This window comes from Centropristis striata, chromosome 5, assembly GCF_030273125.1.
Source record: "Centropristis striata isolate RG_2023a ecotype Rhode Island chromosome 5, C.striata_1.0, whole genome shotgun sequence".
Lineage (NCBI taxonomy): Eukaryota > Metazoa > Chordata > Actinopteri > Perciformes > Serranidae > Centropristis > Centropristis striata.
In genome coordinates, this window is record NC_081521.1 from 9,866,340 (window position 1) to 9,893,402 (window position 27,063).

Here is a 27,063-nt window from a genome sequence, read left to right on the forward strand (position 1 = left end):
AGCGGATACGTCGTTTTGTAGTATTTGTATAAGCTCTCAAATACTTTTTGAATTTCATTTCTATCTGCTACAGAGGCTGAAAAATCTATTATTTAGTAGAAGCGTTGACACTTCTGTTGAACTTCCAGAAAAATTTCAGGTTTTAGGGGGTTATTTTAAAATTATTTTTTTTACAGGCGTTTCAGGCCTCAATGGGTTAAAACAGTACCTTATAAGAATGGATATAGTGGAGACTTGTGGGTACCACAGAACCCATTTTTTTCAGATATTTTAAGGTTAGAGGGACCTATAGTCTAGATGGAATTGTCCAAAAAGTGAAAGTGAGGAGCATTTATGGGTACAAGTCAGGAACCGGCCTACTTCACTTATTTCAAGGGTGCTGAATCAAAAAAAAAATGGTTCCCAAGCGAAATTTTGAGTTTTTGACCTTCTCCTTTGCATATCAAAATGGCGGCCAAATTGCCCATCTTGCTCAGTTGTTGGACCATTTTCCCCAAGTTTTTTTGTAAGTAGGCAATCAAAGATGAGGAAATTAAGTTTCTAGATCTATAGTCTAGGGTCAGAGCAAGGATATAGTGGAGGCTCAGTGTCTTTTTTATGTATATTTATATATATGCAAAATACCAACTTTTAAGGTGAAATTAAGCATTATTTGTGTGGTTTTTTAAGGCCGACATAAATATTCAATCAATATCACTTTTAAATGTTCCAGTTGGTATTTTGCATACATATATATATATACATAAAAAAGGCAATGAGCCTCCACTATATTCTTGCTCTGACCCTAGACTATAGATCCAGAAACTTCATGTCCTCATCTTTGATTGCCTACTTACAAAAAACTAAGGGGAAATGGTCCAATGACTTTCCAAGATGGGCAATTGGCCATTTGATATACAAATTAGAAGGTCAAAAACTCAAAATTTCACTTGGGAACCATTTTTTTTGGACTCAGCACCCTTGAAATATGTAAGGTAGGCCGGTTCCTGACTTGTACCCATAAATGCTCCTCACTTCTTACAGGAGGCCTTTATTCTGAAATCCGTCTAGACTACTAGATGATCTTACTGTATCTTTGAAACTCAGCCAAGTGTTAAATATTTCATATTATACTTTCTTTTATTTTTACCATCTTATTTCTGCTGCATAAAACAAATTTCTTTACCGATGATACTCTTATATTTCTTTGTTTGTCCGCCTGTAATTGTGACTTTGGTTGCCATGTTTTGGGGGGATCCACTTTCTATCTAAACCCAGTTTTGGCTCACCCATCCTGGCCTGGCACCAGGTAGTCGTCCTCCCCCAGCACTAATACTTTTTTTTTTTTTTACCATCGTATTTCTGCTGCATAAAACAAGATTCTTTACCGATGATACTCTTATATTTCTTTCTTTGTCCGCCTGTAATTGTGACTTTGGTTGCCATGTTTTGGGGGGAGCCACTTTCTATCTAAACCCAGTTTTGGCTCACCCATCCTGGCCTGGCACCAAGTAGTCGTCCTCCCCCAGCACTAATCCAAAAGGTACCGCGGCGTTGCTTTCAGGTGCGGTTTGGGGGCTGTGGTGGACTTCAGCTTCGGTCTGAGTCAGTTCAGGGCTGGCTTCAATGTCGTCGTAATTCTCCTGCGGGTCTTCCACCTCGTAGGTCACACCATCTGTGAAAACAGAAAACTGACATTGACTTTACATTGTATTTATTAAAATATGGAGGTCTGGAGTGGACTCACTATGGTTGGTTGTTACCAAGGTTGTAATAGTTTGGATTTTTCATTAGTTTTAGTTTAATTTCGTTGTGATTTTTTATTTCTAATTCAGTTAGTTTTAATTTGTTTTTAGAGTGAGTTTGCTAGTTTTAATTCATTTTTATTTTTTGGAAAATGCTTAGTTTTAGTTTAGTTTTTATTAGTTTTAGTTTTATTTGTAATGGGGTATTTGTTGGGTCCGAAATTCAAAAAAGGTCACAATTAATATTGCCTTTATTTCCTTTTTCCCTTTCCACAAAGTAAGGTATGATTGTGTTGTTTGAGACAATTATATGGTGTTGCCCTGATCCTGAAAATAAAAAGATTTAAAAAAAATAATAAAATAAAAAAAAACAATTCACTCAGTCTGACAATGTGAAAATTTGTGTAAAAAATATTTTTTTAAAGGTTAAAAACTTTCCTGAGTTTCGATCAAGTACTCCCTCATTGATGTAGTTGTTTTCTGAGACAGGCGTGGCGTTCTGAGGCGTCAGGGCCTGAGCCTCATCGATGTCATCGTAGGAGGAAGTGCTCCGGGCGTCCGTCTCCATGACGACCTCAGCATCTGATCTGAATCCTGCATGAACAACAGCAACAACAAGACTTTCACAAATGCTTTGTCATTGTCCTACACCTTAACAAAATGCCCCACATTTTCATTATTCAACCCTTTGTAGCCTTGGGCTATTTAGGCCCTTTTTGACTTTTCATTCTGCCTGTATATATACCAGATATTTTCATTTTGTGTGTAAAGAAGTGTGAATATTTTGATTTAAATTATCCTCAAGGAGAAATGTTCATGTTATAGCAACAAACAACAAGTAAGAAAACAGTAAAAACCCATAGGAAGAACGATCAATCTGGTCTCTTGAGATCAGTTTGAGTTTCTCATATTCGTATCATTCTGTGATCATTTGTTCCTGAATTACTTCTTCTAAGGCAGCTATTCTCAACCTTGGGATCCCGAACCCAATTGGGGTCGCGAGATGATTTCTGGGGGTCGCCAAATCATTTTGGAAGTCAGCTCCGTCTCCACTGTGTTAAAGTGTTCATGTGTTAATGTGTTTTTGTCTTTTTGGTCATTGAATGTATTTTTATTTGTAATTGTGTGGGTTTTTTTTTGTCATTTTGTGTCTGTTTTTTGTTGTTGTCTTTTTTTGGTCATTTTGTATCTTTTCTTGTCATTTAATGCCTTTTTTTTGGTCATTTTGTGTTTGTTTTTTTGTCATTTTGTGTCTTTTTAGGTCATTTTGTGTCTTTTTTTGTGGTCATTTTGTGTCTTTTTTTGTGGTCAATTTGTGTCGTTTTTGGTCATTTTGTTTCCTTTTTTAGTCATTTTGTGTCTTTTTTGTGCCATTTTGTGTCCTTTTTGGTCATTTGGTGTGTTTTGTGCTCCATTTGAGTCCTTTTTTTTAATTTTATGTAATTGTTTGTTCATTTTGTGGTCAATTTGATTATTTTTTGGGTAATTTTGTTTTGGTAAAACTTTTCTGACAACATGCATGTTAAATTGGGGGTCACGACTCAAAAAGGTTGAGAACTACTGTCCTAAGGGACCCTTAGGAGCAAGAGATCAGCTGAAAAAAGACAATTATGTCTCAATTAAATACTCCTTCAAAATAACTGAGACATAATAGAGATCAGAGGCATATACAACTATGAGATCTCCTCAGTTTATCCACTTCTCAAGTTTTGTTCAAATGGTTTTCTCAACTCAGCCTCCTTTTTAGTGATGTCTTGTCTCTTTTTAGCTCATCTCTTGTTCCTCAGGGTTCCTTAGGAGAAGTAATTCAGGAACAAATTATCACAGAATGATACGAATATGAGAAGCTCAAACTGATCTCAAGAGACCAGATTGAACAACACATGAGCAACTCATTTTTCCTATGGGAATGTTTAATTAAAAAAAAAAATGCATGTGAATGTATGACGATGTTGTGTGACTCACTGCTGCGAGTCAAGTCTTCCATTTCGTTTTCTTTGATATCCTCGAATTCGCCACTGCCAAACTCCTCTTCGTGCCGTGAAAACATTCTCGCTACATCAAAAGAGCATTATTAGACATTATTGGGACATGATGAACAACTGTACTGTCCTACAAAGTCTAACTACAGTAACTATGCAAAAGGTAAAACTGAGAAAAACTGTTTTTACGTTTTTTTAACGTTTTTTAACATGCCAGCCAAATGGGTTATAGGTAGGTAAGTGATATGACAATTATTTCTACATGTATCGATGATGTCATTTTTATGCTCAAAAATCATGATGATTTATTTGACCTTTGACCCCAAAAATGTAGTTACTGCACTCTGGCTTTGCTGTAAAAGGTTCTAATATTAATGCTGTCCTCTTCTTTCAGCTTTTATATTTTGTTTTCAGTGAATAAACATTTTCAAATTGATTTTCTTATAAGTGTATTTAAAAGTGTTTAACAACTCTATTCAAAGATTTGTTTATTTTAGACTTAATATTATAAAGTAATGTTATATTTTAGTCTTAATATCATTTTATCTCACTATTTTGCTTAATCACTATCTAGATAATAATTTGCCTTTCATATAAAACTTACCATTTCTATTATTTTTATGTTTAAATTAGTATATATATCCAAAGCAGACTATGGTATAAGTGTGATTACTGCTTGGTTTTGAGTTGGACTTTGTGGTTTTTATATATTTTTTTCTCTGAAATAAAGCAAAATTGAAATCTAAAACGTTGTCTGAAGATAAAACAGACATCAAGGAGTTAATTTTTAGTTATAACACAATTTCAGCCAAAAATGTAGTTCCTGCAGTTAGACTTTGTAGCAGCAGTGATGCAGTTATTTTAAATAGCAGTCAGAATTTAGTCAGCATGCACAAAGACTGGCCTCTAGTGGTAAAAGCCTCTACTACATCTGTTTCATTCCACTGGGACTTTTTTAAAATGCTGTAGGCCTATATAAGCTACACATTTTTACAATTGTAGAATATATGAAAAATATATCGACATATTTTTAAATGTGATATGGAATTAGACCATATCGCATATATCGATATAGTTAAATGTTTTCTTCCCTTTCTTGATATATAAATGCTGCCCTTACTTGGTTTTGTCATATTTAGTTATGTTCATTATTCTTTTCTCATATAAATATATTTATTTCAGAAAAAGATTGGCCTATTTTATTTCATTGGCTATATTTTTTTTATTTAAATGTGCACTTTATAGAGCTTTGATTTAAAAACAAAAAAGGTACTCCTGTTGTTCTACAGTATTTATGTTAACTTAAATAAACGGTTTCAATAAAACTACTTGTGACATGTCAGATTTGTACACAACTTCTATGTAGCATTTACTGTTGACCTGCTATCTCCCCCTAAAAATCCACTGCCACCAATTCTAAAAAAAAAATAAAAAAAACCCCCAAATAATAAGTGGTTAATTGTGTTGAACAATAACAACTAGAAAAAAATGAAATGGAATAATATACTCACATGAGGTATTAAAGACTTTTTTGCCTTTCTTGACGATGTAAAACCGTATAAACAGAACAATCACAATCACCAGAACCAGAAGAAATACCACTCCCAGTAAGATAGGCACCAGTGGGGGTCCTGCGACTGGAGGGGGTTTTACTACTGGGGCCACATAACCTGAAATTAAACACAGCAATTTTTTTTACAGATTACTGAAAGCTGATTTCAGTGCAAAACAACTGAATGCATATTTTGGAAATGATTCTTGGTTTTGATTACCATTACAGTAGATTTCAGCTGGTTTGGACTTTGCACAAGACTTGTGCTCGACACAGTACTTGATGTCATTGTGCTTGTTTGTGCAAGTCAGTGTTGTGGAAATATCAACCTTGAAATGGAAAAGAAAACCTCTGAGTTACACCATGAAGCCACAGAAGACAAGAGTATGAGAGTTAAAAGTGAGGGCAAGACACAAACAAGATGCCATGAATTACAACACAAGAATCCTTGTATCATTCATTCTTTCCATTTTCAATTGGTAATCAAAATCAAATAATGAAAAATTGATTGGTTATTTTGTTATTTGTTGTCAATTATAAAACAAAAAAAACTAAAAAAATGCTTCTTTTTTCATATTTCAATCTTAGGCTCAGGTCGAAAATACGAAATGGAAAAACGGGCACCAGGACTGTATTTGATTTTAATATTTAATTGGTCGGGTTTACGTGACCCGGAAGTTTGACTGAGGTCAAGTGAGCCGTCACTCACTTCTCCATAGTCAAACCAGCCGTCCCTATATAACAATAATAATAATAATAATAATATAATGTAGTGCGCCCGTATTGTGATATTTATGGTAACTATATAATGTAGTGCGCCTGTATTGTGATATTTATGGTACCTCTGTATTGTGATATTTATGGTAACTATATAATGTAGTGTGCCTGTATTGTGATATTTATGGTAACTCTGTATTATGATATTTATGGTAACTATATAATGTAGTGTGCCTGTATTGTGATATTATGGTAACTATATAATGTAGTGCGCCTGTATTGTGATATTTATGGTAACTCTGTATTGTGATATTTATGGTAACTATATAATGTAGTGCGCCTGTATTGTGATATTATGGTTACTATATAATGTAGTGCGCCTGTATTGTGATATTATGGTTACTATATAATGTTGTGCGCCTGTATTGTGATATTTATGGTAAATTCATTGAGACTGCTCAGAGCGAGCTGACATGAAGGATAAACACTTTACTGTCATTCTTTCTCACTTTTTTCAGTATAAAACTCTTATCAGCAGAGAGGAGATGAAGAATTAACTTTACATGAACACACCACGGGAAATAATCAAATTGCGGTGCGCCGAAAATGTGTTTTTTGTGTCGACGTGCGGTTTTCAGTTTTCAGAATAAAATATTACACAACCAGGCCAAAAAACAGACAAGTATGGAAATAAGATTAATTGCATGATATTCACAGAACTGTTCACTGTGTTTTTGTTTTTCTTCGTTTGTTTTGTTTTTTAAATAAAACGCCTTTGGCTATAGACTGTATAGTAAAATATTACATTAAATATTAAAATCAAATTCACTCCTGGTGCCTGTTTTTCCATTTCGTATTTTTGATCTGAGCCTAATATTGGAATATAAAAAAGGAAGCATTTTGTTCGTTTTTGTGTGATAATAAAAAACAAATAACAAAATAACCAGTCAATTTTTCATTTTTGGATTTTTGATTGCCAATTGAACATGGAAAGAACGAATGACACACGGATTCATAAGGAGAGGAAAACAAAATGTGGAATGAAAAGATTTACCGAATCGCTCTTTGTTGAATCCTTCATGCTGCTATTGTGACCACCACATGCCATACCATTTTTATCAATCAATTTTTTGCACAGCTCTGTCTTCAAGTTGGAGGGAAATAACGCAGGGGGACAAACTTTTTCCCACCGATCTCGATAATTGATTTCAATCTGACCTCCACAATGTTCTGTAGTGTTGAACTTGATATTGCCTGTAAAACAAACAAACAAACAATAAAAATATGAATGAATCCGTAATCAAACTTAGGAAGTAGTGTTTAAAGGAATAGCTCAGCATTTTAGGCAATAGTGAATAAGTGAACGCTATCTGTACACTGAAATTTTTTTTTTTATATATGGCCCTGTAATTATTAGTTGAATTATCTATATAAATTCTACAAATAAATAAGAAATCAGTGCTTTTACTTTAAAATAGCAGTTTTTCATGTAGTGCATTACTTAGTGATTGGTATTGGTACCATTGGTACCATTGGTACTCACGAACACAGTACACAGACACCAGCTGCCCAGAACACTTTTCCTCAAATCTCTTGCATTGGCCAAGTACATGATGGTTCTCCTCACAGCTCACATGGTGGTACTTCTTGCCTGTCACAGCTTCTTTACCGCTGATCAAACCAGGGATAGCGGTGATACATTGCAGTTCTTGGCAAACCTTTGTTGAATACTCTTCTTTCCAGCCAGTGGCACACACCTCAACGCCATTTATCTTCACTTCACCATGACACTGATCATGATTTGAAAGGGTGACCTGGGGCTCATCTAGGAAGAAAATAAATACCAAAACAAGATCAGTCTGTGGCCTAGAGTCGCAGGTTTGAATCCCAGGACTGACAGGTTGAAGACTTAACCCTTAATAGGACACTCATTGAAATACTTGCAAATTCCAAATTTCAACCCTAGAGAATATTGGAGGGTATTACGTACTGCCAGAATGTGGACTGTGGAATGTCTAGAAAAAAAAAAAAAACATACCCTGCATCTCTGAAGGTAAAGAGTACAACATCTTTGAATTTACCTTGACATTTAATGTAGACTGTTTGCATCTCTGAAGACGACGAGGTTTCGCTGTCACATTCCCAGATGTTTTTTGGCGTCTTGCTACAGTTGAAGCTTGTTTTCTCGGGTGCTTGAGAAGAAGAAGGGTTATTCCCTGGTTGAAATTTGCCGCAATTCAGATTCCCGCAAATTTTATCCCCCTCATTTTCTGTGAAGCCTTCGTAGGAAACAGCAGTTTTTTTCTCCTTCGAGAGAATATGCAGAGCTCCACTACAGGCCGCTCCTTGTGTGACCTCCATCTTAGTCCATTCTGAAATATACAGCAGGGGGAGAGGTGCGTTAATATTCAGGAAATACAACTTATACTTATAAACATATAATCGGCGCCTTTTCCTGCACTGTGTAACTCTGATGGGTGGCTGGGACCCCCGAGAGAAGTGGCTCAGTGGCATGAAGACACCACCAACTATGTCACTCATTTTGGTTCAACTGGATTTGTTGTCGAGATTTTTTTCTGGATGGGAAATCCAGAAAAAAAATCTATGGTGTCCTGCAGCACCAGCACGCGGGTCGCTGCGCACGTGTACCGCGCATGCGCACGTGTACCGCGCATGCGCACGTGCACCGCGCGCGTAATTTATAAAAATGGGTAATAATTTTAAATGTATTATGTTTTTCATTTTAAATCTTGACCTGAAAAGTAATTTAAGCTGTCAGCTAAATGTAGAGGAGTAAAAAGTACAATATTTACCTCAAAATGTAGTGGAGTAGAAGTATAAAGTTACATAAAATGTACATAAAAGTACCCCAAAATTGTACTTTAAGTCCAGTACTTGAGTAAATGTACATAGTTACTTTCCACCATTGCTACCTGCCTCTTCTAACTTATACATATCAGTTAAGAGTCCTCCTTCAGACACTGTATGAGGATTAAAGGGATAGTGTTAGTTAGTTTTAGTAAGTTTTGTAACCACACAATACAGTTTCAGTGAAAAAACCTTTTTGAAATTGATTGTCTTTAAAACTCTTTAACAACTATATTGGGGGGCACGGTGGCTTTAACCAGTGGTGGGAAAAGTATTTAGATCTCTTACTTAAGTAAAAGTACTAATACCACACTGTGAAATTACTCCACTACAAGTAAAAGTCCTGCATTCAAAACTTACTGAAGTAAAAGTACAAAAGTATCAGCATCAAAATGTACTTAAAGTATCAAAAGTAAAAGTACTCGTTATGCAGAATGGACCCACTCAGATTGTAATATTTATTCCAAATATATCATTACATTAGGCTATTTGTATTGATGCATTTATGTAAGTGCTTTAATTTTGTAAAGACATGGCTCATTTTAACTACTTAATATACTGTTTTAGATTTAATTTAAAAAAACACTTTTAATTAATCATGTTTGTTTATGTTAAATCTCGACCTGAAAAGTAACTAAAGCTGTCAGCTAAATTAAGTGGAGTGAAAAGTACAATATTTGCCTCTAAATGTAGTGAAGTAGAAGTATAAAGTTACATAAAATGGAAATACTCTAGTAAAGTACAAGTACCTCAAAATTATACTTAAGTACAGTACTTGAGTAAATGTACTTAGTTACTTTCCACCACTGGCTTTAACTATATTAAAATATTTGTGTATTTAAGACTTAATATTATAAAGTAATGTTATATTTTAGTTAACTTAAACTGATTGAGGAAAACCTGGAATACTGAATGTCTGATGGTTGCACAGCATGAAAGGGACAATGGAGACAGTTTGAAAATGATCAATTTCAGACAAAATCATCACACTTACTGGAGCACTGGAGGCCACCGAGATCGCAGGTGCCAGAGTCAGCAGTAATAGTACATGTTCTTAATGACTTGTCCTTTTCAGAGCAAACTATTTGTGAGATGACAGGTTGTGATTTAGGTCCGAAGTGTTCAATCGTTTTGACAGGCTCACCACACTGCAGCTCCTCACAGATGGTCTTTTGTGTTTGGGCGTCAAGAGCATTTTTGCAAACTGGGAGCCACTTTCCTTCATAATAGACCTGCACATTTCCAGAACATTTGTCTCTGGAAGGCTCAAATCTGCACTCGACACTACCTGCAAGAAATGAATGAAAGCTACAGAGTTAGAACCCTGTGTTCTTATTTGAATAAAACAAATAAGACATTTTTTCATAAATTTGTGTTCAAGAGATGTCGCAGTTTATATTAAATAGAATGCGTCTTTAACCCTCTATGGTACGCATTACGATGCCAGTTAGGAAAAAGAAATGTTTGGAGTGTTTTTTGTCTTAAAACAGACTAAATAAACATATAAAACAAATAAAACAAGAAATGTTATAATTGTTTTTTTGGGGGGAAGTTTTTGGGGGTTGTCCGTAGGCAACATTTTACCATAACGGTGAAAAAGAGAGTTTTTTAAAATTCATTTTGACATAATTTTTTCAATAAACGTGTAAAAGATTCAGGGTACAATACAGAACATTTTACATTTAAAAACATTATAAAAGGAACATTTTTAACCAGTTTCTTGTCTGAATGTTGCCTGTAGGAAACATTGTACCATTGAACCAACGACCCATTGAAATGAATGTCTTGAACAGTCTAAGTGTATGAAACTATCATAAATGAAGGTTTACTCAACTATAAGTAGGAATATACTTTTTCCTGATGGAAAAGGGCCGGGAAATTACGTTTTGAGTGATTTTTTTTTTCCTTTGGAAAAGTCTGCAAAATAGGCTTTCAATATGGCCTCCTGGAGGTCATGTGACAAATTAAAGCATTGCTATTGGCTCTCTATACTTCCCTCTTTTTTTTAAGTATTGCATCACTCAAAAACATGCATTGTAGAAATTTGACAGGCCAAAAATGGGTCTGTAGCCTACACTGTACCATAGAGCAGCTATTCTCAACCTTGGGGTCGGGACCCCAATTGGGGTCGCAAGATGATTTCTGGGGGTCGCCAAATCATTTTGGAAGTCAGCTCTGTCTCCACTGTGTTAAAGTGTTCATGTGTTTTAGTCTTTTTGGTAATTTATTGTCTTTTTTTGTCATTTTGTGTGTTATTTGGTCATTTTGTGTCTTTTTTTGATCATTATGTGGTCAATTTGTGTCTTTTTTGGTCATTTTGTTTCCTTTTTTTGGTAATTTTGTGTCTTTTTTGGTCATTTTGTTTCCTTTTTTTGGTCATTTTGTTTCTTTTTTTAGGTCACTTTGTGTCTTTTTTGGTCATTTTGTGTCTTTTCTGGTCATTTTGTGTCTTTTTTGGTCATTCTGTTTCCTTTTTTTGGTCATTTTGTTTCTTTTTTGGGTGATCTGAACTGTGCGTGTGAGATTGTGTTCAGTGAGTGGGGGTCGCGGACAACATGCATGTTAAATTGGGGGTCGCGACTCAAAAAGGTTGAGATCTACTGCCATAGAGGGTTAAGGATTTGGAAGAATTATGGAAAACAAGCTGCATGAAAACAACAAGCAATTAAGTCATTTATTTGTACATGCTCTGTACCAAATGTGGAGAAGAACAATTTGCCCGAAGATATATGAATAAACTGTTGTTGGTTTAATTATGATCACACTTGAAAATAGAAAACCATCCATTACCTGAGCAAACAACATAGGCTGGATTATTGTTACAGGTGTTGTCGTTTCCATCATATTTGATGAAGCTGCACCGGTCCAGGTTGTTTATATTCTTTGTAGAATGCAAACTCTTGACGGTCACGGGGTGGTTGGCAGGCTTTGAGAACGGCTTCAGGATATTTTCCCCACAGTCCCAGTTTTTGCACAGCTGCTTAGACCTCTCAGGGGTCCAGGTCTCTGCACAAACACCTCCACACTTCCCATCTATACAAGCTTTGACAGTTCCCCAACACGTATTGCTCAGGCTCACATTGATTGTTCCTGGTGAGGCAACCAAAAGACAAATAGAATAAGGAATGAGAAATGTGTCTGGAGAACAGGATCAACACATTGTTTGGTAAAACTATAATAACTGTCATTAATAAATGGTATGGTAATAGTTAAACTTCAGTTTGTACATTTTAACATAAAATATTCTAAATTAAGTAAAGACTTAATGATGATCAAGTGATTTGATTTTGAAGTTGTCTATTAACATTTTTTGGATGGTGCAACTAATGATTATAATACCTTGTTAAATGAAAATAAATACTTTAAATGCACCTATAAACATAATTTAGCTAGTTAATAATTTGTCAATGGTCAATAATTGTTTTGTAAACCATCTGAAAACACTTCCTCGATTGCTACTATATAGTTGTAACTACTGCTTGTAGTATTTACTTGATGATTAATAGGTAATTATGATTTGCAATTAAATACAGTTAAAAAAATAAAGATTTAATGTCCAAACTATAACGCATTCTTTATTGTTGATATTATTTCTAAATGTAATGCATTCAGCATTCACAGTGTGTGTGTGTGTGTGTGTGTGTGGTGTGTGTGTGTGTGTGTGTGTGTGTGTGTGTGTTTCTGTGTCTGTCTGTCTGTGTGTGTGTGTGTGTGTGTGTGTATGTATCGGTGTGTGTGTGTGTGTGTATAGTGTGTGTGCGTGTGTATGTGTGGTGTGTGTGTACGAGGGGCATTTTATGCCAGCACACTATACTAAAACGCGTGTACAGCGCCTATGCGATGACATCAAACGTCTAACGTGCGCGTGTAAATTCCATTCACTTTCAATGGACAGACAGGCGTCTGTTAAGTACAATTCTACATGAGCGTACAGACACACGTATTGCGAGTACACCAGATAACATGGGTGACAGGTGAAAAGTGCCACGAGCGAACGTAGCGGACGCGTGTGTGTGTGTGTAACGCGTGTACGCCTATAACAGATCAGCTGTTACACAGAGTCTCAGCTTCATATGGTATTGTTTAGAAGAAAGCAGAACTTATTGATGAAGAGAAACTATCTCGTACGTACCAGATAAACTTAACGTTTTTCCGGCCAAAACCGGAGGCTTTATTAGCCTGTTTTAGGAGTGAAAGTCAGCAAAATGCAGCTTAAACAAAATGTTTTACCTCATTAGTTAACTACAAATGTCTGTAAAACATAATGGGACTGTGCATAAGTGCCGAATTGGGTTAAACAGTGTAGATATAAGGTCCGATGGAATCATATTGTGAACGGACTGCTGTCCACATGGCTACTGAATATTCATTAGATAGGTCCGCATGGCTACTTAATATTCAGGGATGACAGCGATTACAGCGTCTGCAGGCAGGTAAACCTACCTAATTACAGCTGGTGCATAATGAACTGTATGTCCACGCGCGAAGCTGTGAACTGGCTGTGAGCGTTGCACTTTACTATTACTATTTTTAAGTAGCTGAAATTATTTTAATTATCCCTTTCACCCTTGCTATCATTAAATATCAATTCGATATCATTCAAACCTAGAGAGAGTGAGATTTCGTTAACAAGAAAATAAAAACGGGCCTGAAAATAATAGAAATATCCTGACAGCTCTGTTGGGGCTTGGAGTTCATCTATAAGTTATGCTTTCTTATAAACAATACCATATGAAGCTGAGATTCTGTGTAACAGCTAATCTGTTATAGGCGTACACGCGTTACACACACACACAGGCGTCCACTACGTTCGCTCGTGGCACTTTTCACCCGTCACCCATGTTATCTGGTGTACTCGCAATACGCGTGTCTGTAAGCACGCCTATTAATCAGACTTTATGCTGGCACAGGCGACGCGTTCTAGGCGTTTAAGTATAGTGTGCTGGCATAAAATACCCCTGATAGTGTGTGTGTGTGTGTGTGTGTATCTGTGTCTGTCTGTCTGTCTGTGTGTGTGTGTGTGTGTGTGTGTGTGTGTCTGTGTCTGTGTCTGTCCCTCCGTCCATGTGTGTGTGTATCTGTGTCTGTCTGTCTGTGTATCTGTGTCTATCTGTGTGTGTGTGTGTGTGTGTGTGTGTGTGTGTGTGTGTGTCTGTGTCTGTCCGTCCGTCCCTCCGTCCGTGTGTGTGTGTGTATGTGTGTGTGCGTGTACATTACCTTTGCATTCCACAGTGGCGATAGTGTCGTTTTGGTCCGGTTTTGTTCCTTGTTTACAGTCAAACAGAGATGTGGCGGTGGATGGGCAACTGTAGGATTCAGTCCAAACATCTCCGGTCAGATTATTTGGGATGGAGGTAAAGGTGTCTGCTTCCCCACAGTGTTTCTGTCGACACACTGCGTTTGCCGTGTCTTGGGTCCACGCCGTCGACCCGGAGAGCCAGGAGGTTTTGGCACCCTGCTCTATCCCCACCATGCCCGAACAGGCACCCTCTCCCTGCAGAAACAGCATCTTGTGCTCTAACGGGGGCAAAGACAGATGACTGTTTGTTAGTACAGGATTATTATAAACTGGTAATTTGTCCAGGGTGTCCCCCATTTTCCTCACTATGAATGCTGGGATAAGCTCATTTCATTTTAGTTAATATATTTGATAAAATGTATTCAATATAAATGCGTCCTTGATTTTGAGGCAGTTGTTTAAGTAAATTTAATATAAAAATGTTTGAGATATAATCTACTTATTTTGATCACAATAAATATAATCTGTAGGTGAATGTAATTCTAAATCAAGAGAATTTTGAATGAATCCAACAGCAACAATAGAATTAGTCCATTTTTAATTGACACTTAACACTTCCTGTTAAGTTGTTATTAACTCAACTTGTAACGTAGTTAGATTTAATTAATAATATTGCTTGCAATCTGTTGTCTCAATTTTATTGAGTAGCTATTATTTATCTTTTTTCACAGTGCAAGGATAGCAATTATAAAACTTAAATAGTTTTTCTGAGAAAATGAAAATTGTAAATGTAGCTTTAGAGTTAACCCTATAAAGCCGAATGTATCATATTTGATACACAAGTTTTTGAGACCTCTACAGCATCAAGGTGATTTTTTTCTCCTGAAAAAACCTGATGTATACAATCAGATACATGCAGTACCTGGATAATCCACTAGGGATCAGTAATTAATGCATCAGAGGCCCTTCACATGAGAAATCCAATATGGCTGCCGTCAATCATGTCATTTTTCAAGAATATTTTTTGTCACTTTTGAAAAAGTTAAGACAAGAAAAACTTTGGTTACTGATACTTCAATAGGAATATTTAATGAACTGATGTAATGTAAAATAAATTAATATGTCATTACTTAATTTACAGTAAATCCGTGTTGAAAATGTGCGTATCAAATTTGATACAGCAACTCATCACCCATCAGCCCGAGAGACTGGAGAACGCTACCCCAACAAGAAGTAAGTAAGGTCACAGTAGGGACCATGCATGGGTCCTGTGTAAGTTTGACGAGTCAAAATTCAAAAGAAAATTGCAACATGGTACAATGTAAGTTAATGACAGTCATATCCCGTGGCTATTCCAACATACAAAGTGATTATGTACATTCACTGAGTGAATATTTAGAAAATAAAACATATATTTCTCGCTAGAAATGTGATCAAAATCCGTTTTTATGCAGAAACGAAGTCAAAATATTGAATTTTTTCATTAAAAATTAGAAAACTGTCTGCCATGTTTTTTCTTCTGACCGCCGGGACCTTGAAAGTCACGTGACTTGGAACAAACCAATAGGAACAAATATCCATGGAATAGCCACGGGATATGACTGTCATTAACTTGCATTGTAGCGAAATCCGTGTCAGTTTCACGGAAATTTGAGTGATTCCGTGGCTATTCCACGGATTTTGAGTGAAGCGAATCCGTGGCTATTTCACGGATTCCTGTGAGACCAGGTTCGAAAATTGTCAGACTAGCTCTGACTGGCACCCCGGCACTGTCAAACCGCTACAATGTGAGAGAAAAAAGGAAAAAATACTCACTTTCACACGTTATTCCCACAGCATCGTCCCCGGATGGGTTGTTGGTCAGTTTGTTCTCTGCAATACACTTAGATATATGTTTGGCACCTTTACTACACTGTACATTCCTATCCAGAAATGCCCTGACTGAACCCTTGCTGAATTTTTCACCATTATCTCTTTTTTTCCCACATTTCAGTAGTTCGCAGACAACATCTGAATTTTCGTCTCCAATCCATGTATTTCTATTGATCCATCGCCATTCACCATCATACTTGATCTCCACTCTGCCAGCACAACGTTCAGGACCGTCCACCAGTTTCACCTCTGCACTTTCTGCTCCAAGAGAAAAAAAGTCAAACATTGTACACATGCTCTTATTACATGCAACCTTAACACACACAAAATAGGTCTGGATGCTGTATAAAACATGAATAAACAAAATTCAGATATTTAGTGTTACTTTATGACACACACTACAGGCCAAAAGTTTGGAAGCAAGATCAAATTTGTGCAAAAACATCATAGTTTCATTGCTATAATTTGCAACAAAATAAACATGATTTTTATATAAAGAGTCACTTATTAGAACACATTTTACTCTAATTATCAAGTCTTTGGGTTTTTATTGCTTAGACTGTGTGTATCCTTCTTTCCTTAATATATGAATCTGTACTCCTGTTTCTTTACTCAGCTGCTTGAGATTTATTGGGATTTTTGTATCCAAACTCTGGAAAGCCAAAGAGCTAAAGTGAATAATGCATGCACAGGCTTTGACTGAACATTTGCTCTCACTTTGTAATAAAAATATCAGGATATATATTGTATATCGATATTCAGCCTAAATATATCGGGATATGACTTTTGGTCCATATCGCCCAGCCCTATTGCATTATGAAGCTCATGAATTAGAAGGACAATTTAGGTCTCAAATCTACAACAATCAGTGTCCTAACTTCCTAAACGCTTGAGTATTTCTAAAAGAAAAGGTGATGTAACATAGTGGTAAACATGCCCCTGTCCCAACTTCTTTGGAATGTGTTGCAGGCATCAAATTCAGAATGATTGTGTTTGAAAATGAAATGTATTGTCTTTATGCAGTTTTCAATTTAATATAAACGATTAGAAAATTATTGCAAAAGGCATCCCAGCTTAGAGAGTTATTAGTGGTACATTTGGGCAGAAATTAATCAAATTGTACTATTTACTTTTTATCACATCATGACATCACATGTCTGTCACGTTTTGCTTCCACCATAGTAAAAATTAAAATAACAGGAATGTAATTTGCTGTATCTCACTTTCACAGACGACGTAGGCAACGTTTCTGCAGGAAACGTCTCCATGGCTGCCTCTGCAGTGCCAGAGAGAGGATTCACTGCCGGAGCACTTCACATTATCCATTATCCCTGCTGCAGATGACCGCCTCGCTTCTGTACTAATCACCTAGAAGACAGCATTTATCATTTATCATCAGTTACATATCATGTCAGGTAATGATGATACTGATCATAAGCATCATAATAATAATAATAGTAATAATAAAATAATCATCATCATCATCATACTTGATGATGATAATATTAAAATTAATAATATCATAATTATGATAATATTATTAATAAAATATTAATATGCATCATCGTTATCATCATCACCACCATCATAATAATGATATTAATAATTGTAATAATAATTATCATCATCATCATCATATATATATATAAATATACATATATATTCATATATACATATACATACATATACACACACACACACATATATATACACATATACATATATATGTGTGTGTGTGTATTGTAAAACTCACACTGCCGCATTTTAGCTCCTTGCAAACAATTTCAGCATCCTTCTTTTCCCATCCGGTGGCACACACGGCTTTACTTCCTCCATTCTTCTGAATGTGAACTTCACCATAGCAGTAACTGGGTTTATTATTCTTCATCAGAACCACTTTCACCTGGTCTGTGGAAAATAAAATGATAGCAAAGTGTCCTTTATATCATGGCTGTGATTCCAAGTCGCTACTGTTAGTAGTATGTGCTGAGTTGGGACCTGTAGGGGAACAACAGCGTGTCACTGGGGCAGTCCCCTCTAAGATACACCTATTATACACTTATGACATATACAGCTCTTAAAATAGTACACATAGTTAGCTGAGGTCCAATAATTTGCCATCGAGGGTGCATTAACTCTTGCATTCCTCCCGTTGACTATGCAGCCATGCACTGCAAAAAAAAGAAAAGTTGGGTAAACTCAAAATTTCAAGGCAACAAACTTCGAAAAAATTTTAAGTTGGACAATTAAACTTAATATTTTAAGTTTTGTTTTTGAGTTTGCTCAACTCTGAATTTCTCTGGCACGATTGTAACGCCGCTATGAATGTCAGCTAATGTTGTGACCACAATTTTGAGTTAGCATTGATACGCTAATGGCTACTCTTGTAGCTGTAACAAGCGGCGATATCGTCAGTTAGTCGCTAGCATCAGTTAGCCGTTAGCATCAGTTAGCCGCTAGCATCGGTTAGCCGCTAGCATCAGTTAGCCGCTAGCTTTCGCTAATGACCAAATTTAACAACAAAGAAATAAGAGTTAGCAGAACTATTGTCCCTTGTTTTGAACTCCAACTTAAAGATATAAGTAACAACAACTCACCAACTTGTTTTTGAGCAGAAAACTGGCTTCCTTTGTTGTGCTAACTTACATTATTGCCCTAAATGTCAGTAATTTATATTTCCAAGTTTTACCAAATTAAATCACTGTTTTAGGCCAAAAAATACAAGTTGGCTTTTTTGCAGTGTGGTCCTCAGGGGTCAAAAAGGACCCCATGACACAAGACTGATTTTAGGACGTGTAGAAAAAAATTATAAACCACTTTTTTTTCACCTTTTACGGCAACTCATGACCAACAGTTTGATTCATCATTTTCATATTTTTTTCATTATTATTGGTTAATTTTAGTCAAATATACACAATTAGGCCTCATTTCAAGAGGAAAAAAGAAAAGAAAAAATATTTTTTTCAATAGTTATAGTGAAATAAAAATGTCTTGATGGGAATGCACAGAGTTGGTTATGTCAACTTTTAGTGAAACTTGTGTTTTGAAAACATTGTTCATTTTTGGATGGGAGCAAAAATAAATAAAGTATCAAACTTATGGTCCTCAGGGGTCAAAAATGACCCCATGACATTAGACTGGTTTTAGGACGTGTAGAAAAAAAATATCAACAACTTTTTTCACCTTTTATGGCAAGTCATGACCAACAGATTGATACATCGTTTTTATATTTTTTAAGGCCTCGGGGCAATCGCCCCGAGCACTACTGTTATACTGTGGATTTTTTCTTCTTCCTCTTCTGGACGCAATTTCGTCCCGCTACTAGTCCCACAACTTGAAGAGTTGCAGGACAAATTATATATCAAAACATGCGGTTTGATCGGGATCGGTGTGCTATTACTTTTCTCTACAGAATACGAATTTTTCGCAACGGAAGTCGCGAAAAACTGCCCAAAATTCTGCATTGAAATGAATGGGACGGCCGACAAAAATTAGCGAAAAAGAACAATAATTGGAGATTTTTAAACGTCTACTTCTCCGGCATAATTTCATCTAGAGACTCCATTTAAACTTTAAACAGTAGACACAAGTCTTGTGTATCGGTGTATTAATCCACGTTTTGATAGGTCATATAGTTTTTTATCAATCCCTGTTCAATGACCATGATCATTTTTGGGGAAATTCTGAGATTATAATGGGTGTGTATTGCACGGAATGTTTGTGTCACAGTGTGTGACATCATCGCCAGAGTGTAGAGGGAGAGAATAAATTGTCAAAAAATAAATTTGAAAACTGCGCTCCAGGCCTCAAATTCCACTCTACAGAAATAATTTATACATAGAAACGTAGGAAAATTTGTCTTCTCACTCACAATCCTCTGGTAAAGCTGTCAGAGTTATAGTTTGGGCGTAAGACGCACAGATGCGGCACCAAAACCACCAACAGCCTCAATGGCTCCCATATTAAAAACGCAGGAAGATTTCTAAAAAAAGGGATATGTAACAGTTTTTTTAGGTCGCTCTAACAAAGCTATTTTTTCATTTTTCTTTAAAAAAACATATGTAGACGTTCAGGAAGAACTCAGGATGCTCAAAGTGAAGTCGGTTCAATGATAGGTAGTGAAGTCGGATCAATGATAGGTATTATAGTTTTGCCAAAAATGCTTTCTGTTTGAGGCCAGAAATTCCAGTCCACCTCTGACTGCTGTCACTCTTTCCGAACTTTAACAGGTGTCACTTAATTCAGTTGATTGCTTTGATCTGATTGCCTTTGATCTTTGATGTGATTACAGTTACAGATACACACAAACACACACACATGCGCGTAAGTGCGCACACTCCTCACACATGCATACGCATGCTTCAAACACGCACACAAAGGTAACTTTGTGATTTTAATTACACACACACACAGGTAGCTTTACGGGATTTTCGCTACACACACACACAAATGCGCGCGTATGCACGCACACTCCTCCACATACATGTTTCTCACACACACACACACACACACAGATTTTGAGGTTAAAGGGCATAGTTTGAAATCTCTGAAGGATATCATCATAGTGTACACACACCGGCAGTAGCCCCCGTGGCCCTTTCAGAATTTCCCCAGATGAAATTTTCTAGTTTTAATTACTATTAGTCAATTTTAGTCAAATATACAAAATTAGGCCTCGTTTCAAGTGGGAAAAAAAAGTTTTAGTGAAACTTGTGTTTTGAAAGCATTGTTCATTTTTGGATGGCAGCATTATTAAATAAAGTATCAAACTTATGGTCCTCAGGGGTCAAATAGGACCCCATGACATCAGACTGGTTTTAGGACATGTAGAAAAAAATATGATAACTTTATTTTCACCTTTTATGGCAAGTCAAGACCAGATCATATATTTTCATTAATCAATTCAAGTCAATTTTAGTCAAATATACAACATTAGGGCCTCATTTTCAAGTTTGACTTTGTGTTCATGCATGTGTGCTTGTCCTTAAAAGGTGAAAAAAGTAGTTTTTTTCTACATGTCTAGATGTTTTAAGAGATTTTTTTAATGGGCATAATAGCCCAATATTTCAGAGGGTTGAATAGATGTTTTGATCCAAAACTGCAACACGAGGTTGAACATGGGAAAGCTGGGGTTGAATATGAATGAAGTGAGTCACCTGGGCATTTCAGGTTTGTAGCACTCTGGCTGTGATTTTTTTTGGTGCCACAGTTCATTTGCTCGCACCACTCATCAGGACTGCTACTGATGTTGATGGCAGGTTTCCAGACGTCTCCCTCCTCTATTTCCAGCTTCCCAGCACACACATTGGACGGGTCTCCTGTGAGTTGCAGTCTCTCGTGACCTGTTTATGAACCATTTTATGTTAAATGATATGTTGCAACATTTGAGTAAACTTAGTGACTCTACTGTATATGTACGTACACTACCGGTCAAAAGTTTTAGAACACCCCAATGTTTCCAGTTTTTTATTGAAATTCAAGCAGTTCAAGTCCAATGAACAGCTTGAAAGGGTACAAAGGTAAGTGGTGAACTGCCAGAGGTAAATAAAAAAAGGTAAGCTTAACCAAAACTGAAAAATAATGTACATTTCAGAATTATACAAGTAGGCCTTTTTCAGGGAACAAGAAATGGGTTAACAACTTAACTCTACGGAGTCTTGGGCTATTTTGTCCATTTTTTTATTCTTTTCATGTCTTTGTAACTCATTTTGTGTCTTTTTCTGGTCATTTTGTGTCTTTTTCTGGTCATTTTGTGTCTTTTTTTAGTCATTTTGTGTCTTTTGGTGTCTTTTTTGTCATTTTGTGTCTTTTTTTGGTCATTTTGTGTCTTTTTTTAGTCATTTTGTGTCTTTTGGTGACTTTTTTGTCATTTTGTGTCTTTTGGTGTCTTTTTTGTCATTTTGTGTCTTTTTTTTAGTCATTTTGTGTCTTTAGGTGTCTTTTTTGTCATTTTGTGTCTTTTTGGTCATTTTGTGTCTTTTTATTCATTTTGTGTCTTTTGGTGTCTTTTTTGTCATTTTGTGTCTTTTTTGGTCATTTTGTGTCTTTTTTTATTCATTTTGTGTCTTTTGGTGTCTTTTTTGTCATTTTGTGTCTTTTTTTGTTCATTTTGTGTCTTTTTTTGTTCATTTTGTGTCTTTTTTTTGTCATTTTGTGTCTTTTTTTATTCATTTTGTGTCTTTTGGTGTCTTTTTTGTCATTTTGTGTCTTTTTCTGGTCATTTTGTGTCTTTTGGTGTCTTTTTTGTCATTTTGTGTCTTTTTCTGGTCATTTTGTGTCTTTTTTTAGTCATTTTGTGTCTTTTGGTGTCTTTTTGTCATTTTGTGTCTTTTTTTGGTCATTTTGTGTCTTTTTTTAGTCATTTTGTGTCTTTTTTTGGTCATTTTGTGTCTTTTTTTAGTCATTTTGTGTCTTTTGGTGACTTTTTTGTCATTTTGTGTCTTTTGGTGTCTTTTTTGTCATTTTGTGTCTTTTTCTAGTCATTTTGTGTCTTTTTTTAGTCATTATGTGTCTTTTGGTGTCTTTATTGTCATTTTGTGTCTTTTTTTGGTCATTTTGTCTTTTTTTTTATTCATTTTGTGTCTTTTGGTGTCTTTTTTGTCATTTTGTGTCTTTTTTGGTCATTTTGTGTTTTTTTTTTTATTCATTTTGTGTCTTTTGGTGTCTTTTTTGTCATTTTGTGTCTTTTTCTGGTCATTTTGTGTCTTTTTTTAGTCATTTTGTGTCTTTTGGTGACTTTTTTGTCATTTTGTGTCTTTTGGTGTCTTTTTTGTCATTTTGTGTCTTTTTTTTAGTCATTTTGTGTCTTTTGGTGTCTTTTTTGTCATTTTGTGTCTTTTTGGTCATTTTGTGTCTTTTTATTCATTTTGTGTCTTTTGGTGTCTTTTTTGTCATTTTGTGTCTTTTTTTGGTCATTTTGTGTCTTTTTTAGTCCTTTAGTCCAACATAAAATGTGATTTTGAATCTTTTTTTTACTTTCAAAACACTATCATGCTCAATAAAGAATTTTGACATTATTTTAACAGACATTAAACTGCATCATTTTCAATTAAATTCTGGAAAAGTTGGTGTGTTCTAAAACTTTTGATCAGTAGTGTATATAGAAATATGTACAGGTACATCTAAAAAAAATTTGAATATCATGAGAAAGTTTCAATATTTTTTGTCAATCATTTCAGAAAGTGAAACTCATACATTATATAGATTCATTACACATGGAGTGAAATATTTCAAGCCTGTTTTTCTTGTAATTTTGATGATTCTGGCTTAGAGATAATGAAAACACAAAACTCAGTGTGTCAGTATAAAATGAGAATTGTGTGTGTTTTTACGTGTGCATGTGACAGCAGCAGGTTGTGAGCATGTTGATTCTTCAGATACTGTAGGAGAACACTGCCACAGATTGTCGATTTTCTTTTTTGCTGGGTCGGGACAGTTGATCTTGATCCTTTCTGATACACCTTCGGCTTTTCTGGTTGTCACTTCCTTGGACGTACCACACCCGAGGCTTTCACACAAATGATCGGCTTCCTCTTTTTCTTTTAAGTAAGAGAAATCATATATAAGGACTTTAATATTCATCATAATATTAAACATTTATAATACCTGATATCTACCCCCGAACTAAAAAATTATATTTTTAAAATGCATCACAGGGTCATATTACGTTTTTTTAAGTTGCTTTGAACTTTAAAGTATGTCGGAAAAAAACTGTGTTTAGTCGTTTTCATTTAAATATATCTTCATTTAAATCAAATAGCAACTTATAAAATTGTCCTTCAATGTGCAATATATTTATGAACACTAAATAGCATCATATCTGCTTCTGGCAAACTGAATTGAAGACTGTGCACCTTACCTCCCTTTCTTGCCTATGTTTTACATGTTTTACATGTTTTACATGATGTCATTTTGACTTACTGGATCAACATGTTGAAACACAAAAAACACACACACAAAAAATACAAAAAACACGTAAAAAAATAAATAAATAAATAAAAAAAAACACACATAAAAAACACCAAAAATGAAAAAAATTACAAAAGAACATTGACTAAAACACACCAAAAATAAAATCCAAAAAACACACCAAAAATAGCCCAAAATCATACAAAAAACCGCAGTAAACACAAAAGATTGCATTAAAAATGTTGAAACGCACACTGCAAAATCGGAAAAATCTCTGCAAAAAAAGTAAAATAATGTTACTACTAGGGCTGGGACTTTAACGCGTTAATTAAGATTAATTAATTACACAAAAATGAACGCATTAAAAAAATTGACGCATTTTAATCACACTTATTTTTCTCACTTTCAGGCAGACCGATTATACTGGAGCACCAACTCAATGCAAAACATTTAGCAGCTAGCGGCTAGTGTGGTAGCTAGTGTGTTTTACTTCAAAAACCAAAGTATTATAGTTTACAGAAGGTCTACCTACCTATAGGCTACCTGGATTTATGAAATGGACTATATTTATAAATATGCTATTGCTACACTTAATGGCAAAAATTGCCCTGGTCTGTTGGACTTGAACGAAAATAAACAATATTTTTGTTGCTTAAGCTTATGTATTCAGTCATTATTCAATGGTATACTAAAAATCCATGTGAAAAAAATGGCTTCTCACTGTTCTCAGGTCAAATATTTATATGCGATTAAAATGCGATTAATCTCGATTAATTCATTACAAAGCCTCTAATTAATTAGATAATTTTTTTTAATCAAGTCCCGGCCCTAGTTACTACACTTGGTCGTGGTGATTTTAACCAATGTTGAAAAAGAGTTGACGCATTAACTTGGACATGGAAACTTGTAGAAAAACCAAAACTTTAGAGAAAAGCTGACATGATACTTACTGAAGCCATCTCTACAAATGACCCCTGTGAATGTATTTCCATTATCTCTGGAGAACCGGACAATTCCCTCGCATCGAAATCCATCCAGGTCTATTTTGATTTGACCTAGAACAGAGCAGGCAAGTAATCACAAATAAGATAAACAGCCAACGTCAACATTCTCACCATCATCATAATATTCACTGTTTAGAAGTGTCTTTAAATATTCACATTTTGTTCAGTATCACCGACGAAAAAATGTGCTGAATTTATACCTATAGGGGTTCAACGGCTTGTCACTTTATTTTTATGCTCCCAAGCTAGGGGTTGGCGATATGGCCCTAAAAGATTATCACAATTTTTCCGGGTATTTTTGCTATAAAGATATTCTTGACGATATTACAAATACTGAAAAATATATAGAAAATATGATTTTTCCCCGGGTGCAGCAATATGCAACCCACTGCTTCTTGCATGGTGTGTTCACTTGTATGTAAAAAGAGATTAAATTGTGAGATTAATAAAAGTAATTCAATCTTAAATCTTAACAGTTGCCAAATACAAAAAAATTACTCTTGTCACCCCCCCCGGTAGAAAATTTTGTACATTTTATATAACAATGTGATCAATCTCGTCCACTGAGAGCTAATGTGAGCAAACACCTCACATAACATTTTTTACAGTCAACAGGGCTTTTCAGTAGGACATGGCCCTCATGGAGAATTTTTTTTTACATATATATATATATATCATATATCATATATTTTATGGGAAACGGCAAGCTACCTATAATATACTAAATATTGCCCAGAATGCATTGTTTTCTACAGTATAATACAATTTCAAAATGTGTATATAAGAGACTTGGAAAATATCATATATATATATATATATATATATATATATATATATTCTATGGGAAACGGCAAGCTACCTACAAATATTGCCCAGAATGCATTGTTCTCTATACAGTATAGTACAATTTTAATGAAAAACAGTGTTACTGTCACAATTTGGCTGTTTTCTTACAGCAATCTGTTACAGTGTACCTACAAATATTACCCAGAATGCATTGTTTTCTACAGTATAATACCTTTTTAATGGAAAAGTGTATGTTCCTGTCAAAATGTGGCTGTTTTCTTACAGCCATCTGTTACAGTGTATTATACGTCTCAACAATTGTAAAAAAAACTTAAAGTTGAGCCTCACTTGAGCATTGAACTTTCCTCACGGTGCCCTTGTGGATGTCGAGGATGCCCCAACCAGGGTTAGGACACTTCCACAGGTGTTGCTCTGTTCCTTTGCACTCTAAGTTGTTGAGCAGGACGGGGTCAACGCGCTCCTGAGCCGTCTCTTCTGAGCCGTTCACTCGCTCCCCACAGTTCGTGCTCCGACACACCACTTGGTCAGCTTCTTGGCTCCAGCCTTGACATCCAACAAAGCCCCATTTATCTGCATGGTAGACTTTCAGGAGGCCTTCACACGGGTTGTTACCTTTCTCTAGAATGAGCCTGTCCTCGCCTGGAAAGAGGAGAAAGGAGGTTTATAGAAGTATGTTAATATAATGTCGCGAGGTACAGATATTGACATGAAGGAAGAAGCTGATGAGACCTTTGGTTGGCCCCGTGGATGATGGGACATTTAGTTACTAAAAACCAACGGATGGAAGCGTCCATAAGAGCATGGTTGTGTTGCTAGGCAACAAGGAATTCACATGTCACCATAGCAGCACATCCAGCCTCAAGTATCACCTCAATGCTAAACATATAGCAGCTAGCGGCTAGTGTGGTAGCTAGCGTGGATTGTGTTTTACTTCAAAAACCAAAGTATTCTAGTTTACAGAAGGTCTACCTACCTATAGGCTACCTGGATTTATGAAATGTACTATATTTATAAATATGCTATTGCTACACTTAATGGCAAAAATTGCACTGGTCTGTTGGACTTGAACAAAAATAAACAATATTTTTGTTGCTTAAGCTTATGTATTCAGTCATTATTCAATGTTTACTAAAAATCCATGTGAAAAAAAAAGACTTCTCACTGTTCTCAGGTCAAATATTTATATGCGATTAAAATGCGATTTATTTCGATGAATTAATTGCAAAGCCTGTAATTAATTAGATTAATTTTTTAATTCTCTAGAATGAGCCTGTTCTCGCCTGGAAAGGGGAGAAAGGAGGTTTATAGAAGTATGTTAATATAATGTAGCGAGGTACAGATATTGATTTGTAGTCTTCTTTTTTTTTTTTTCACGTTTCTATGGCAGACT

General features: G+C 35.5%; 1 protein-coding gene across 1 annotated transcript in view; it reads right to left on the reverse strand.

Annotated features, from left to right (window-relative positions):
- Positions 1–952: 952 nt before the first annotated feature.
- LOC131971134 (scavenger receptor cysteine-rich type 1 protein M160-like) overlaps positions 953–27,063 on the reverse strand; it is a 59,317-nt gene continuing 33,206 nt past the window's right edge. The window contains exons 2-19 of the mRNA XM_059332442.1: positions 26,001–26,312; positions 24,813–24,917; positions 23,286–23,492; positions 21,111–21,296; positions 17,708–17,862; positions 17,178–17,322; positions 15,898–16,212; positions 14,061–14,360; positions 11,634–11,933; positions 9,838–10,131; positions 8,057–8,347; positions 7,519–7,800; positions 7,030–7,229; positions 5,479–5,587; positions 5,218–5,376; positions 3,690–3,779; positions 2,168–2,318; positions 953–1,659 (exon numbers count right to left, since the gene is read on the reverse strand). Of these exons, the coding sequence (XP_059188425.1) occupies positions 1,467–1,659; positions 2,168–2,318; positions 3,690–3,779; positions 5,218–5,376; positions 5,479–5,587; positions 7,030–7,229; positions 7,519–7,800; positions 8,057–8,347; positions 9,838–10,131; positions 11,634–11,933; positions 14,061–14,360; positions 15,898–16,212; positions 17,178–17,322; positions 17,708–17,862; positions 21,111–21,296; positions 23,286–23,492; positions 24,813–24,917; positions 26,001–26,312 (3,794 nt within the window). The 3' untranslated portion in view covers positions 953–1,466. The remainder of the gene's footprint in view (positions 1,660–2,167; positions 2,319–3,689; positions 3,780–5,217; positions 5,377–5,478; positions 5,588–7,029; positions 7,230–7,518; positions 7,801–8,056; positions 8,348–9,837; positions 10,132–11,633; positions 11,934–14,060; positions 14,361–15,897; positions 16,213–17,177; positions 17,323–17,707; positions 17,863–21,110; positions 21,297–23,285; positions 23,493–24,812; positions 24,918–26,000; positions 26,313–27,063) is intronic.